Consider the following 14,715-nt stretch of genomic DNA (forward strand, 5'->3'; position numbering starts at 1 on the left):
ATTAAAAAAGATTGGTAGCCTGGGAATCCCCATCCTGCCTTGTGCATTCATTCTGATCTTAAGGGCAGCATGGAAACCCTGGCTGAAATCTTTGAGTTTGGGATCCCAACCACACAACGGAAAGAGAGGAAGCTTGTAGTTTGTTTTCAGATACACCAGATTTAGCCTGGTTCACACCAGACGGTGTGTGTGTAGCTTTGGCGCCCCCTGGCGGAGCAGAACTTCACTCAATGTGTGGCTCTGCTCTGCCAGGGGGCATCAAAGCTACACACACACACCGTCTGGTGTGTGAACCAGGCTACACCAGATTGGGAAGCCTGGTTAGAACGTTTGGGTATGCTGACGGAATTGGGGGATGATGGGTTCTATGATGTCTCTGAAATAAGAATGCACAGTGACTGAGCCATCTACAATAGTGTTTTTCGACAGGGGTGTTGGAGAGCCCTAAGGTGGCGTTGCAGAATGCAGTTGAGAGGGGGGCGGTTCTTAGTTATCATTGGGTTAGTCCATTTCATTTTTTAATACTAAGGGGGGTGTTGATCAAGGGGGTGTCGGTAGGCCTATGATGAGGTCCAGGGTGTGTTTGTTCAGAACCACTGATCTACAACAACCAAATCTGCTTTGTCCCTCCCCCAGCAAAGCAAACCCTGGCTTGTCTTTCTTTGGCCCCAATACAGTATGCTATGAACCCAAAAACAATTCCCCACCCTATCCCCAAAGTCTGAGAAGTGAAAAACCCTTATGCACGACATCCACTGATTCTCACAATATCTCTGAATTATTGCGAGTAGTGTCTTTGAAACAGAATATCTAGGGATAATTTATGAAAATTACTCTGAATACTTCCTGATTTTATGAATAGAAAAATACTTTATTTGGCCACAATAAACAGTTTATCAGGTTTAAAAATAAATAAATAAAAAAATTCAACAACTCTAAATGGTGAACTCACTAAACAAGTGTCCTTTTGTGCTGTACAAGTGCTGCAACATTAGAAACGAATAGAAATGAAATGTGTTGGTGCGGAGCTAAAACAGAATAAATCACATGGTCATTATACATCAATACTAACATTACACTCAACGGGTAATTTTAAGTGACTTTGAACGTGGCATGATTGTTGATGACAGAAGGGCTGGTCTGAGTATTTCAGAAACTGCTGATTCCTGGGATCTTCACATACAATAATATCTTGGGTCTACAGAGAATGGTCCGAGAACGATCCATCCCTGTCTTGTATCACCTGCACAGGCTGGTGGTGTAATGGTGTGGGGGATATTTTCTCGGCACACTTTGGGCCCCTTAGTGCCAATTGAGCATCGTTTAAATGCCACGGCCTACCTGAGTATTATTGCTAATTGCATTAATATAAACTGTTATTTCAAAAACAAGCCAATGAGCTGGATTAGGACAGTGAACTCTCAGCAGCATTTGCTCTCAGCAGCATACTTGTCCCCCAGGCTGGACAGCTGAAGACTTGAGTCCGTCATGGCCCTTCCCGCCTTCTTCACCTCCCTACAAATACACATGCACAGAATGAAATTACGACAAACACTAATGACAAAATCATATTTCATGTACAGTATTTTCTATAGAATTTCTATATAGACTAGATTAGAACCATGCATTCTCAAACTTAGTATTTCGTCTTCCATTCATTGAATTTTCATGCATATTAAATATTAACAGAATCCAAACACATTATTTTAACATGAAAAATGTAGGGGGGCGTGGTGGCGCATTGAACCAAGACGCTGTGTCGTTGCGTCAGGAACCTGGGTTCGAATCAGACTCGAGTTACTTCCTGATCCACTCATTTCCTTTCGTGCTCTCTCACTGTCCTATCCCTAAATAAATGCATAAAAGCCCAAAATATCTGTTGAAAAGAAAAAAGTAACTTAGTGATGGTGACTAATTTCCTGGAAATCCAAGAGGGCTGGAGACATAGTGTAGGAAAATAGCCTCTTCCAACATGCTTATGGGATTTTATTTGGTTGGTTACCAGATACTCTCATAGGATTGTGAGAACGCATTTCAGGGATGGTTTGTTCATTCATACATGAGACACAGTGACTGAAGGTACTGCAGAGTGGTCGCAGGGAGAATGGAATGCCTCCATAAGCATGTACTGTATGTCTTAATTAGCCTTATTAATACGCCCCAAAAATACTTTAAAAAGAAAGAAAATATTAGGTCTAATAGGGGTCCCAGCATAAAAAGATTGGGAACCACTGGTGTAGGGTAATGTGATGGCAAACCATCTTTATAAGAGTAGACACCTATGCTATGTCTAGTTCCAGAGTGTTGGACCCATGGAGCTACTGTTGCTCAATCACAATACCCATCCTTCTGTTGGTTTATCTGGCCTCATGCCTTAACATCTCAAGGACGTCTCAATACTACACAAAAAGGTGAGAGGAGGGAGTAGGAGAGATGCCAAAGAAGCTACACATGGCACATATTTCCTCCATCCTCCCATGACTCATTCTCTTCATGGTTGCCAGATGTGACTGAGGATTTCCAGCCCAAATACTCTCAAAAATACACAGGCACTTAATCCCGCCCAATTTGAACTAAATTCTATTGATTTCTATGGCCATCAATCTACAGATAAACCAGCCCAATACCCTTTTTTAACCCGCAGAAAGTCATCCTAAACCGCCCAGTCTGGCAACACTGTCTCTGATCACTCCACGAGAGGGCCAAGGACAGACAGGAGACAACTTGAAGCTCTATATTGAGATTGCCCCTAGTGGCAGACTGTTGATTGTGCAGGTGTTATGATATGATATTACCTTGCAAGGTGCAATACGGCCTCCACGACATTAGATCCATCTTTGGCACTGGTCTCTAAGAACAGGGCCCCACATGCCTGAACGACACCGAAATAGTTCCACAGGATTGTTAAGGTTGATTCAGACACACATTACATACAGTTGATATTGCATTTTGCAGCAGACAGATGTTTGTTTTCTTTTCTCATTTGAAATGTAGAGTATTTGTAGAGTGTAGAATTGCAGAGTTAAGCTCCATCAAGATTGAAGACTGATTCATATTCTCTTCTACTTTGAGCTCAATTTCAGGTGAAAGCTGCATTCTCACCTTGGCCAAACGCATGCCACTGGCCCAACTTACACACTGCTCATCTGGAACGGTCTCTCTCAGGTCTGCCTTGTTTCCCACCAGGCACATGGGCACAGCGGTGTCTGTGCAGGCCTGATGACGACAACAGACACAGCGCCAATTTATTGCCATCTTACTCAAAGTCTGTTGTATTATTAATATTATAGCCATATGAACGGACATTACATTAATATTGGACGTAACACTTTGTATCAATCTAGGGCCCATCAATACAACACAGACAAGGTATATAAATCTACAAAAAAGTAACAATGGGCAGGGAATGCCATGGCTCAGTGGGCTAAAGAGGCACCCTATTAAGCCGATTTCCCAATCCTTCCCTGCCCGTCTCTCCCACTCACTACCAATTGTACAACTAAACACTGTCTGGGATTGACTTATTTTTCCATGTGTAAAAGAGAGACGCATTCTCACAGCGTCAAAACATTCAGTCACTAAGTACGGCTCAGCTTGGAGAGAGGGCATGCTGTTCTCCAGTTGTCTTTTTTAACTGTGTTACACTTTGGACAGATTTTCATCAAATCTGGTTTGCCAAAACTATAATAAGGCTGTTAATTTTTTACATTTTGGAGACCATGGCTTTCCAGATGGCCCACTTCCAACATGGCCAACTTTCAAGAAGGATGCGGTGGCATCAGATTAAGAATCTACTCCTTGTCAATCTATTCCTGTACCATGCTCTAACTCAGTGTTTCTCAACTGGAACAGTCTTGGGACCCACCATTTTCCACTCTCATTCGGTCGCGACCCAATTTTTTTTAGCGATACTCGAATGACTGATTGCACGCTACTATCTCGCATAAACATTCTGATTTTATCTATGACGACAGATGACACACGTTCAATCGCCTATCAAAATAAAAGTTGTAAATTGTTGCAGGAAAAGTTGGATGATTTTTTTTTTTTAATTTAGCGAATCAATGAATTACGATTTTTTTTTTACACCACGGCTCCGCGACCCACCCATGACCCCTCCGCGACCCACTTTTGGGTCGCGACCCACCAGTTGAGAAACACTGCTCTAACTGACTGCTAGTCTCAACGGTCACATTAGTAAAGGGGGAATTACCTCAATTTGCTCCAACCACTTAGTGATGTTGATGAAGCTCTTTTTATTGGAGAGGTCATAGAGAAGGAGAATGCCATGAGCCTTCTGGAAGTATGACCTGGAAATGCTCTGAAACCTAATAAAGCAGAGAATGTGCGCTCAACAGTGGCAAAGGTGCTGGACAAAACAAAATATCTTCAAGCAAATAATACATGTCTGCAACACTGTTAATGCTCCCAGTTATTCAATGCCACAACGTTCTTAATTTTTTTTCATAATTTGTAGTTTATTTGGCCTGGGACAATGCCGTACATAACCTCTAGATGTGAATACATACAGTTTATAGCCATAAGGCTAATTTGCAACCCCAGTCGCTGATCAGGATATCTTTTCTAATAAAACATCATATAATAAATATAGACATACATGTGATCCTAGAACATGCTTTTTATAGCATTAAAACATGACGTATTTCGGATCTTAGTCCTTCATCAAGTGCAACAACCACACTTGATGACTGACTAAGGTCCAAAATGTCATGGCATTCACATTGGCATTAACAGTGTAACGGAAATGTATTACTTAAATGCTCTGAAACCTGCCAAAAAAACACAACGAACGAGCTCATGCAGAAGAAAGTAAAGTAAATACATCCAGGCTGTGCAAAGAAGTACTGACACTGAAGACGACATACAACACATAGACATAGACAGGCTTTGCTTTATTTTTGTAAGTGAACACTTTTTAACCATCCATACAAGTTTGACCTCCTTATTTCCTTGACTAGTATGGACATACCGTTCTTGTCCGGCCGTGTCCCATATTTGTAAAGCCATCCTCTTCCCTTCCACGACCATATGCTGCACTTTGCAGTCAACCCCTACATGAAGATGGTAAGAGTAAATGTTAAGTGCTTGTTCTAAAAGGTATGAAATTTCCACACAGGTAAAGGTGCATTACAATTAGGGTTGTGCAAAAAATCGTCAGGACAATGCATCGTGGTACTTGTTTTCACGATATACTGCAAAAAGTCATGACAATATATCGCAATGCTTATTTTCATTATATACTGAATCAAGTTATAATAATAGATTATTTAATACAAATAAAATTGACCGTGCCACTGGTTCATTTCTTTCAGTACAGAAAAGGTAATAAGTCTGTTGTGATGGAAGCTCTCTCCCAGATGCTGAAATGCAATTAATATAATGAATTGACTAATGAATACTTAACAGCAACTGACAAATGTATTAATACACATTTAGAGAAGTGAAGATCGCAGTGCATCGCAATAGTACATGAATTCCAAAGCATCGTGATAGAATCGCATCGTGGTATGTGTATGTGTATTGTGATGCACATTGAACCGTGAACCCTTTGCCAATACTCATCCCTAATTACAATAAACAATTTAAATTTTGCAGTCTTGATTAAAAAGAGCAGCAGTACCTATAACCTTTCTACAGGTAAGTGGACATAGCCAATATAAAGGGCGTGCCAAAAATGTATACACACTTAAATTATTGTAAAGTCATTATATTATTGTATGTCAATTTTGTTTTATTGTTTAAATACAGTATAATAGAATTTACAGACATCATTTTATTGTTTTGCCACCACCTCTTCTCAAACCCATGCCCTTTCTCACAATGTGAATTGTTCAGAATTGTCTTAGCATTGTCACTTCTTCAATTGCTGCCATCAATACAGCGATGGTTCCAGGTAGACTTAAGTTGTCGATTTGAAAGCATGCAGGCAGGGACAAAACAATTCTATTTCTTCTTTCGTAAACAACTACTTTACCATGATTTACAGTGGGTAAACATTTTTTGGGACACATAATAAATGTGTTTGGTGACTGTATACTTGTCCATGCATCTCACCCACAGTGGAGAGCATGTCCTCTCTGAAGGTGTGGTGACTGAGTCGCAGCAGGAAGCTGGACTTCCCTGAGCCCACATCTCCTGCCAGCACCAAGCGACACATACCAGTAGGGGCGCCTTTCTCCGCTCTGCACAACAACCCCACCTTTGGCCAGAATAGACACATGCATTAGTGAAAACACACAGCTACAAATACACAGTGATGAGCCTTCTTGACAAATTTGTTCACACACTACACATTTACCTGCAGTGACGAGGGCATACATGTTATCAGTACATTCAGTAGTGCTATTAATATCCCCTCCAGAAGAAAAGCCACATGACTTGGAAACTTGTAGTTGTAGTTTCAAAATGTGATATTGTTCAAATGTGTTTTGCTGGAACTTGACAGAGTTCTAAAAACATAGCAGAGTGCTATTCTGAGACCATTGCACCACCCAAACTGCTACTACTGTACAGTATTAGTGTGCTATGTGTTCTCCCCTGTTAAGTGAGGCGTGGGTTAAGATTCACATGACAAGGTGAAACAAGAACTTCACTTGTAAACTGCAGATATAGTACAACAGCATTTCAACTATTGTCAATTCATTTCATCTTCCGCTCTGTTCATAGTGAAGGTCCCATCCCTCACCGATTCAGGGTGAGGTCTGAAGGAACTTTAAACACTTCCCCTCTCTCTCTCAAAAGTGTGGTGACACACTACACTTTCACTTCCCCATGCAGACCGCAAAAGTGAGTGTTAGGGGCAATATTTGAAGTAGTAGTAATGGGCCTTACTGACTTACCTTGCTGAGAGCAGCTACAGTCTGTGGCCCCTCCTTGTCATCGTCATCGCGCTCCTCTATGCTCAAAGGATCTAAAATGGACTCACTGTCTGACAGTCCACTGAGAGGGAGAGAGCAAAAAACAAGGGGGTCTGTCATGCACACATTGCAAACATTACAATAAAAACAGATTTGCTTGCATATGATACATTGGATTTTTTTTAGATCATGGAAACCATTAAAACATTACCTTTTAAAAAACAAGGTCCGCTTCTGAGTAGGCCTTAGAAGTCCAGGGATTTCAGAACTTGGCTGCAGGTAGGATAGTACAGCCGTGTTACATTCTCAAATGTGCAAATATTTTATCAAGTTGTTACCATTGTGCAATGTACTACCCAGGTATTGTCTGAGGTAACTTGTTGGCTCTGGCTCGGCCCAGAACAGAACTGTATCGTCTGTCTATGCACTGGGTTGCGAGCCACAAAACTTAGCAACATTCAGTTGATAACATTGCCACAAGAGGGCGTTAGCCAATCAGAATGCTAGAATAAATATCCCATAGGGGGAGAAAGGGGGGACAAATGGACCCTTTTTGAAGTTACGCCGTCACTGACTGTGCACGCTAAAACACACACACACACACACACACACACACACACACACACACACACACACACACACACACACACACACACACACACACACACACACACACACACACACACAGTGCAGACCCCGAAGAGGGAAGACATGCCACCCTGAAGTGTGTATGGATGTAAAAAAAAAAGAGATCCTAAAAATGACATGTGTTACGCAATTCCGAGGGAATAGGCTGTTCCAGAAACCTATGAGAGGTTTGTGGTTACAAGCAATTAAATGTACCGACTGGACTGAGGACATCATCAGGAATGCCCGTGTTTGTGGTGCCCACTTCATATCTCAAGTTCTCGTGACCATCCATTTTCTTATCCCCGAAAGATATACCTGGCTAGTTTCTTTACAAATGTGCGGTAAATGGTCGATTCTGCTCCAACAATGCGCATGCAGCGCGATTACGTCACATTTGTGTACAAACAGTAAAAGGGTCTATAGAACGATTGTACAAGTATGTGTAGGCAATCAGTATCCTGTCACCATTAGACTATTAGTGTGGATTCCAATATCCCTCCTCGGGCTGTTTCCTCCATCCTCTTTCCTCATACCTCAATACTCAATCTCACAAAGGATGTCTCTCTCCATACCCAAAAAGGTGAGCAGATGATGGAGGAGGAGGGATGAGAGGTGCCAGAGAACCGAGGCTGCACATAGTGCTTGATTCCTCCATCCTCCTTTGATTCCATACGGGTTTGCGTTACTTTGCAGACGCTTTTATCAAAATCATAGCATACAACACTTGAGGGTTGTACAGAAAATATACAGTACAATAAGTGGATAGGCCAAATTGTTTTGCATTTTATTTCAAGTACATTAGATCATACACACGGCACACAAGCACAGACAACTTAGTGTTTCACTCTTATTGTTTTTCCCAGGTCTGAGACAGCTCAGGCGACTCACAGTGAAACAAGACCATATTTAGAGAGAGGGGGCAAGGGCATAGACGCATAGAGTAGTCTGATGACATTGGGGTCCTGGTAAGGATATTAATGCCACAGATGTTAGTGCAGTAAATATTCAAGAAAAAGAAGGGCCTTACTGACTTACCTTGCTGAGTGCAGATGCAGTCTGCGGCCCCTCCCTGTCACTGTCATCGCGCTCCTCTATGCTCAAAGGATCTAAAATGGACTCACTGTCTGAAAATCCACTGAGAGGAAGAGAGAAAAAAATAGGTGGGTCTGTCATGCACACGTTGCAAAAAATACAAAAGATTTGCTTGCTTATTAAATCAAGCAAACCATTCAGTAATTACCTTTTAAAAAACAAGGTCCGCTTCTGAGTAGGCCTTAGAAGTCCAGGCATTTCAGAACTTGGCTGCATGTAGAAAAGTGCATCCAAGTTACATTCAATATTTTATGGTGTGCTCTTTTCAAGATTCAAGATTCAAGATTAGTTTATTACGTCTTATTATAGGTTTGAAGCCTATAAAGAGTAAAAATTGTTGTGTTTTTCTTGTGTCCTCAAAAAGATTTTAAAAAAATAAAAATACAAATAAAAAAGGGAGAGGGGGGGTGGAAAAAAAGTGCAAATAAAGTGCCTTGTTGTCTTCAGCATGAATTCAGTAATCTAACTGCTTGGTGGAAGAAACTACTTTGGAGTCTGGTAGTGTGAGACTTCAGGCTTCTATACCCTTCATATGATTCTTGGGTCTGGGTGCTCTTTAATTGAAGGTATTGTACGTCCAGAGTCAAGAATGAGAAAAAAAACTCTAAGCTTTTAGAATGTCTATCATTTAGGACAAGTCCTACTTTCTAGTTTTTTAATATGTCTATGTAGGAATTATAGGACAGTGTAGGTCCTAAATAAAAAAAGACATTTTCATTTGGATAGCCTCAGTCAGAAATGTTTTTTCTCCTTTTCCTATACAGATATTTCATGTTTTGTCATTGTGCATTATGCTGTCCACTTTCTTTTAGTTGTACTCTGTTAACAAAATTAATACAACTTCTGTGGTTTGAAAAAGGCAAATACCATTCCACAGGTTGATGGCTGATCTACAAATATACAGTCTGAAGAAGAATGATCGAAGGGTGTTGATGTAGCCATCCTATCACAGAAAGAGAGAGAAAAAATATGAATGCATTTCGCAGTTTTCAGTTATATAAATTTTGCATTGCTTTGTCCACAATTCTCTCTATTCAGCAAGGTCTCTATTCATCATAAGGTTGCCGGTTCGACTCCCGACCCGCCAGGTTGCTGGGGGAGTAATTAACCAGTGCTCTCCCCCCATCCTCCTCCATGACTGAGGTACCCAACCCTGAGCATGGTATCGTCCCACCTAACTGCTCCCTTGGGGCGCCATTGGGGGCTGCCCCCTTGGACGGGTGAGGCATAAATGCAATTCCGTTGTGTGTAGTGTGCAGTGTTCACTATGTGCTGTGGAGTGCTGTGTCAGAATGACAATGGGAGTTGGAGTTTCCCAGTTGGGCTTTCATTTAAGAAATGAGATAATTGCATACATGCAAATACAGGGTTTCCATCAGCATTTCATAGCTGAAGCAGCCACCTTGACAACAAACGGTCTGATTGGGTGCAGAACAAATTGCAGATTTTGTATTGCATACAGTACATTCTGCCCAACATAGCATTCCCAATACTGATGACAGTCACATGTGTCTGATGCCTGCTAACCCCCACCCCTCTCTTGACTAACTAATGTTACGCAGGAAGCACTGATCATTTGTGTATTATTAATTAACCAGTAAGTGTTTCCAATCAAAGTATAGGAAATGAAAGACTAAAAGACATGAAAAGCCGGCATATACTCAGTGAACTCCTGCCTGAGCTGGTCCAGCTGGCTCCGCATGCGTGCAACCTCAGCTTGTGCCTTCAACAGGCCTGTCCTCAGCTGCTCGTTCTCCTGAGAGGAGCAAGCACAGATGAGAGAAAAAAAAGAAACATGCTTCAAAATGTCTTAAAGCAGGGTCATTCCATGTAAATTCACACGCCCTCCTCAGGTGACCATCTTTGATTGCTGATTTTTCACATATAGGTAGGTACCTTTTGATGTCAATTAAAAGAATACCAAGTTTTGGCCCTACCGTGGCGGTAGGGCACTGGGTTACTATCCCGGCGACCCGGGTTCGATTCTGGCCCGGGTCATTTGCCAGTCCTTCCCTGTCTCTCTCTCCCCACTCGTTTCCTGTCCCTCTCTCACTATTCCATCACAAATAAAGGAATAAAGTATTTAAAATAATACCACGTTTTAGCATCCGACCTCTAATGATTTTGGAGAAAAGTCCCTCCAAAGTTTGGGTACCACACCCACTTTTTGTGCCTTAGGAATTGCATACAAAATTTACAAGCAGGTTTGGGCACCTCTAGTTTTAGTTTTGTAGACAGATACAAAATGGTCAGTAGGATGGTAAAACGTGGGATTCTTCAGTTTGGTATCGAAAGGTATGTGAAAAATAAGGCAAATCAGTCACCTGGGCAAATTCTAGGGAATCATGTAAATTGACATGGAATGAGCAATCTTAAAGGTGCACTGTCTGTGTAATATTTGTAGTAGTTTATTTCCAGAATTCATGCTGCCCATTCACAAGTCTTACTTTTTCATGAATACTTACCACCACCGTCAAATTCTAAGCATTCATTATGACTTGGAAAATTGCACTTTTCATACATGAAAAGAGAGATCTTCTCCATGGTCCGCCATTTTTAATTTCCAGAAATATACATTTTTAGCTGGAAAACGTACTGTGTTTTGGTCAAATTAGTCAATATTAGTTCATTATTTAGTAAATACTCACAAAAAGATCAAATTTGGCAGTAGATAGCACATTTTCACTGAGCAGCGTAATTGCAAGACCTATTCTGGCCACCATTCTACACAGTGCACCTGAGAGGATAAGCTCTACTGCCATGTCCAGCATCTTGGGTGTAACTAGAGTAAACATAACCACCACAGCCCCTCTCACCCCTCCATCACTTCCAACTGCATCCATCAGGTGGGCACTAAAATAGGCCTACCACTGGTCTAGCACCAAAAAACAGAAATTCATCCCCTCTGTTGTAGCTCACTCAACATAACAGCACAATATGAACATTGCAAACACCAACATACATCTATCTTGTTTTCTTGTTAAATTATATGTGACTGGACTGGAATCACGCGAAAGTCTGTGACTATTGTGTGGCAGACAAAGTTTTCTGTCATCTTAACACAACAGCAGCAATGGCCAACACTATGCAGTGGCATGGTGGATCCAGGCTCACCTCACCTGTCTCAGGTTGTGGACTTCGGCACGAGAGTCTGCCAATTCCTTCTCGTATTTAGCCTTGCATCGAACAAGGCAGGTCTCCAGCCGCATCTTATTCCTACAGCCAGGAACACATGCAACATGGTGTCATTCTCATTCATGATACTCAATGGCTGTTGTAGCAGCCAAAAATGATTAGGCCTAAATTTCCATGTAATAGACTTTGCTCTAAACTGAGGTTCCAATTAGGCTACATCTGATGAAATACTGTGAATTCATGGCATTTTAAGCCCTGACTTTGAAACTGTGGCCTTTTGATTACGTGGTGATCTGCATTGCAACGACTTCGAAAGCTTTCTTTCCCTCATTTGCCTTTTTTTTTGAAAATCATATTTAAAACTGTGGAGATATACCTTCCTGAAAAATCCTCATCAAAGACCACCGAATCCTCAAAATCTTTCAACTGGTAACAGTCCATCGTTGGTGTAACTACTACTTCTGCTTCGCGCTCAATATCCAAAGAGCAAGCAACTTCGTCCTCCGAGGTACGAGCTGTCTTCGTCATTTAGAAGTTCGTTGTTGTCGACAATGAATGTCAAATTCAGTGCTTACGTGGATAAACATCTATTGTGTGAGATGCTCATTGTGTTTGTGATTAATGCAGAACAAAAAAGAGTCTAAAACTTTTTATATATATTGAAATGTGATCCCTGAAACGCCGTGCGTAAAATAAAACAAACTGCCTTGCGTGACTGGCTAGGGAGGGACTGGTTCTCTGATGAAGCCGAATCGCGGGTTGGTCAACTTCCGCTCTGGCCTACCAAGCAAGTTGGTTCTACAAATGTCTGTTTCACAGCTCTGTTCCATGTGTATTGATATTGATGCTCATTACTTATTAACTGCTGGGCTATAAGAAAACGAATGTAGGCCTACTGATAATGGTAAGGTTGCTCAACATGCCACACGCAAGCTCAATGTAACATTCTTATTCCAATGGTGTTTTAATTCAGACATAATGAAGTTCAACAAAAGTACTCCACCACATTCAGTGAAACAGTAGGTTACAAACATTTTCATTTAGATATTTAAAGAAATAAAGTGCGTTACAAACTGTGAAATATAAGCAACACCACTAATGTCATGTCAGTTCTGTGCAATCTCTCTCTCTCTCTCTCTCTCTCTCTCTCTCTCTCTCTCTATCTCTCTCTCTCTCTCTCTCTCTCTCTCTCTCTCTCTCTCTCTCTCTCACACACACACACACGCACAAGAAAGCCAACAGGGGTGGCGGTAGCCTACAAAGGGGTCAGTTGTCCCGGGCCCAGGGAAAGGAGGGGCTTTTCAGATGACTGTCCCTGCCAAACTCAACCTGACACACACAACTTCAAGTATAACTGGTGGTTGTGAGTGTAGATATCTGAAAGTGTGTGGATTATGGGGATTCACAAAGCACAAGACAAGTACAAAATTAAAATTGTGGTCAAATGATGAATGCAGCTGAAAATAGTAACAGAAATTCCAAACACCACAGATAATCCTTCATTTGATATCAAATTCAAAAGGTTTACAATGACAACAATGTTATATGAAACACACAGACCATTACAGTATCTTCTGATGCAACGTTTCAAGAGACTGTGAACATTTAGTATAAAAAGCCACTTTGAAAGACATATTAATCTGGGAGCATCACATTCAGAACAAGAGCAATTACAGATTGCGACCTGGCCCCCCTGGCCAGTAGCCAACACTAGTGGTTATCTCCAGACTATATCACAAGTAAGACATAGCCCATACCCAATCATGTCAGTTGTATTCAAACAAACTACAAGCTTTCATTTGTCGAGTTTCATTTGTCAAATGCGTCATCGCCTTTCCACCCCTCCCTGCTCTCTGATTGGCTCCCTACCTAGTGCTAGCGTTTTGACGCTGGCGTCCCTGCTGTCTTTCAGATCGGAACAATTGTGCAGAGCAGCACGATTACTCAGTCTAGGGATTTATCTGGCTAGACCAACGTCAGATTCACTTTGTGTGTGTGTGTGTGTGTGTGTGTGTGTGTGTGTGTGTGTGTGTGTGTGTGTGTGTGTGTGTGTGTGTGTGTGTGTGTGTGTGTGTGTGTGTGTGTTTGTTTGTCAAAGTGTATGGGCCCATTTAAATTTCAACCCTCCCATCCTCTCCTTGTGCTTGTGGCCTCATGATGCAAGGCAGCGACATCGGTGAGATAAGCTTTATTCAACATCTCACCATAACACAATTTACAGGTAATTTTCTTATTTGCAGCTGGGATGTTGAATGGGTAAAGGTCCCCCCAAAGTTGATATTCATAGGATGACAGTGGAGAAACATTATTGTTTTCTCCAGAGAGGCGGGGGGTCAGCAAAGCACGAGGACACAAGCAAAAGGAGACGATGGGAGGTTAGATAGTAGATATGAAATGGAGCCTATGACTGTAGATAAGACAAATGTGCCAAGGGCGGACAAACAAACACACAAACACAGAGACAGGGTCATTACAATACCTCAGGGGAGAGGGGCAGGTAACAACGGCTTGGTAATACTCATCTAGCACACATACATTCACTGGTGAGTCAGATGCCTCGGGTCAGAAGACAGTGCAAGTACGTAAGTAAGTAATCACAGACTGAAATGTTGTGCTATATTTAACTCTCACGCAAGATAATACCAAGATGTTGATAATGAGAACGTAAATCACATCAGGAGATTCCATGTTTGTGCTTTGTGTTTAAGATGCACTTCTGGTGGCGTGGAAGAGGATGGGAAGGCATGTGTTGGGTTTTTGGAGGTTAGGGTGCGTACATCCACAAAGCAGTTGTCCAGGTGCCAGGCAAAAGTGGTAGGCAGTGTGATGAAGTGGTCCGCACACTGGTCATTCGCTCCACAAATATAAACTTTATTTCATTTTACAAACGGCAATGTTTTGATCCAACAGTGCGATCTTTGCCTGAGGAAGATCCTACCGTTGGATCGAAACGTTGCCGTTTGTAAAATGAATTAAAGTT

The 14,715-nt window shown here is 41.7% G+C and overlaps 1 protein-coding gene across 2 annotated transcripts; it reads right to left on the reverse strand.

The window, feature by feature from the left end:
• Positions 1-831: 831 nt before the first annotated feature.
• Positions 832-12,511, reverse strand: LOC134439196 (ras and EF-hand domain-containing protein-like). 2 transcript variants are annotated; one of them, XM_063189082.1, is made up of 14 exons: positions 12,112-12,511; positions 11,720-11,816; positions 10,262-10,356; positions 9,468-9,543; positions 8,749-8,810; positions 8,544-8,643; positions 7,090-7,151; positions 6,861-6,960; positions 6,076-6,220; positions 4,991-5,072; positions 4,214-4,328; positions 3,103-3,216; positions 2,796-2,872; positions 832-1,515 (listed from the first exon to the last, which is right to left on the reverse strand). In XM_063189082.1, exons 1-14 carry the CDS (start codon positions 12,261-12,263, stop codon positions 1,422-1,424), a joined length of 1,371 nt encoding a protein of 456 aa, XP_063045152.1. In that variant the 5' UTR covers positions 12,264-12,511; the 3' UTR covers positions 832-1,421. The 2 variants fall into 2 exon arrangements, 1 of the variants encoding a protein (XP_063045152.1); XR_010032722.1 differs by lacking the exon at positions 832-1,515 and having other exon boundaries at positions 6,080-6,220.
• Between the last annotated feature and the right edge of the window lie 2,204 nt (positions 12,512-14,715).

The sequence above is a fragment of the Engraulis encrasicolus genome, chromosome 22 (assembly GCF_034702125.1).
Source record: "Engraulis encrasicolus isolate BLACKSEA-1 chromosome 22, IST_EnEncr_1.0, whole genome shotgun sequence".
Taxonomy (NCBI): domain Eukaryota; kingdom Metazoa; phylum Chordata; class Actinopteri; order Clupeiformes; family Engraulidae; genus Engraulis; species Engraulis encrasicolus.

Coding starts and splice junctions, on each gene's coding strand:
- LOC134439196 (XM_063189082.1), bottom strand. CDS start 12,263: ATGACGAAGACAGCTCGTACCTCGGAGGACGAAGTTGCTTGCTCTTTG. Junction 6,961..7,089: donor CGGACCTTGTTTTTTAAAAG/GTAATGTTTTAA, acceptor TCTCCCTCTCAG/TGGACTGTCAGACAGTGAGT. Junction 1,516..2,795: donor GCCGTATTGCACCTTGCAAG/GTAATATCATAT, acceptor GTGTATTTGTAG/GGAGGTGAAGAAGGCGGGAA.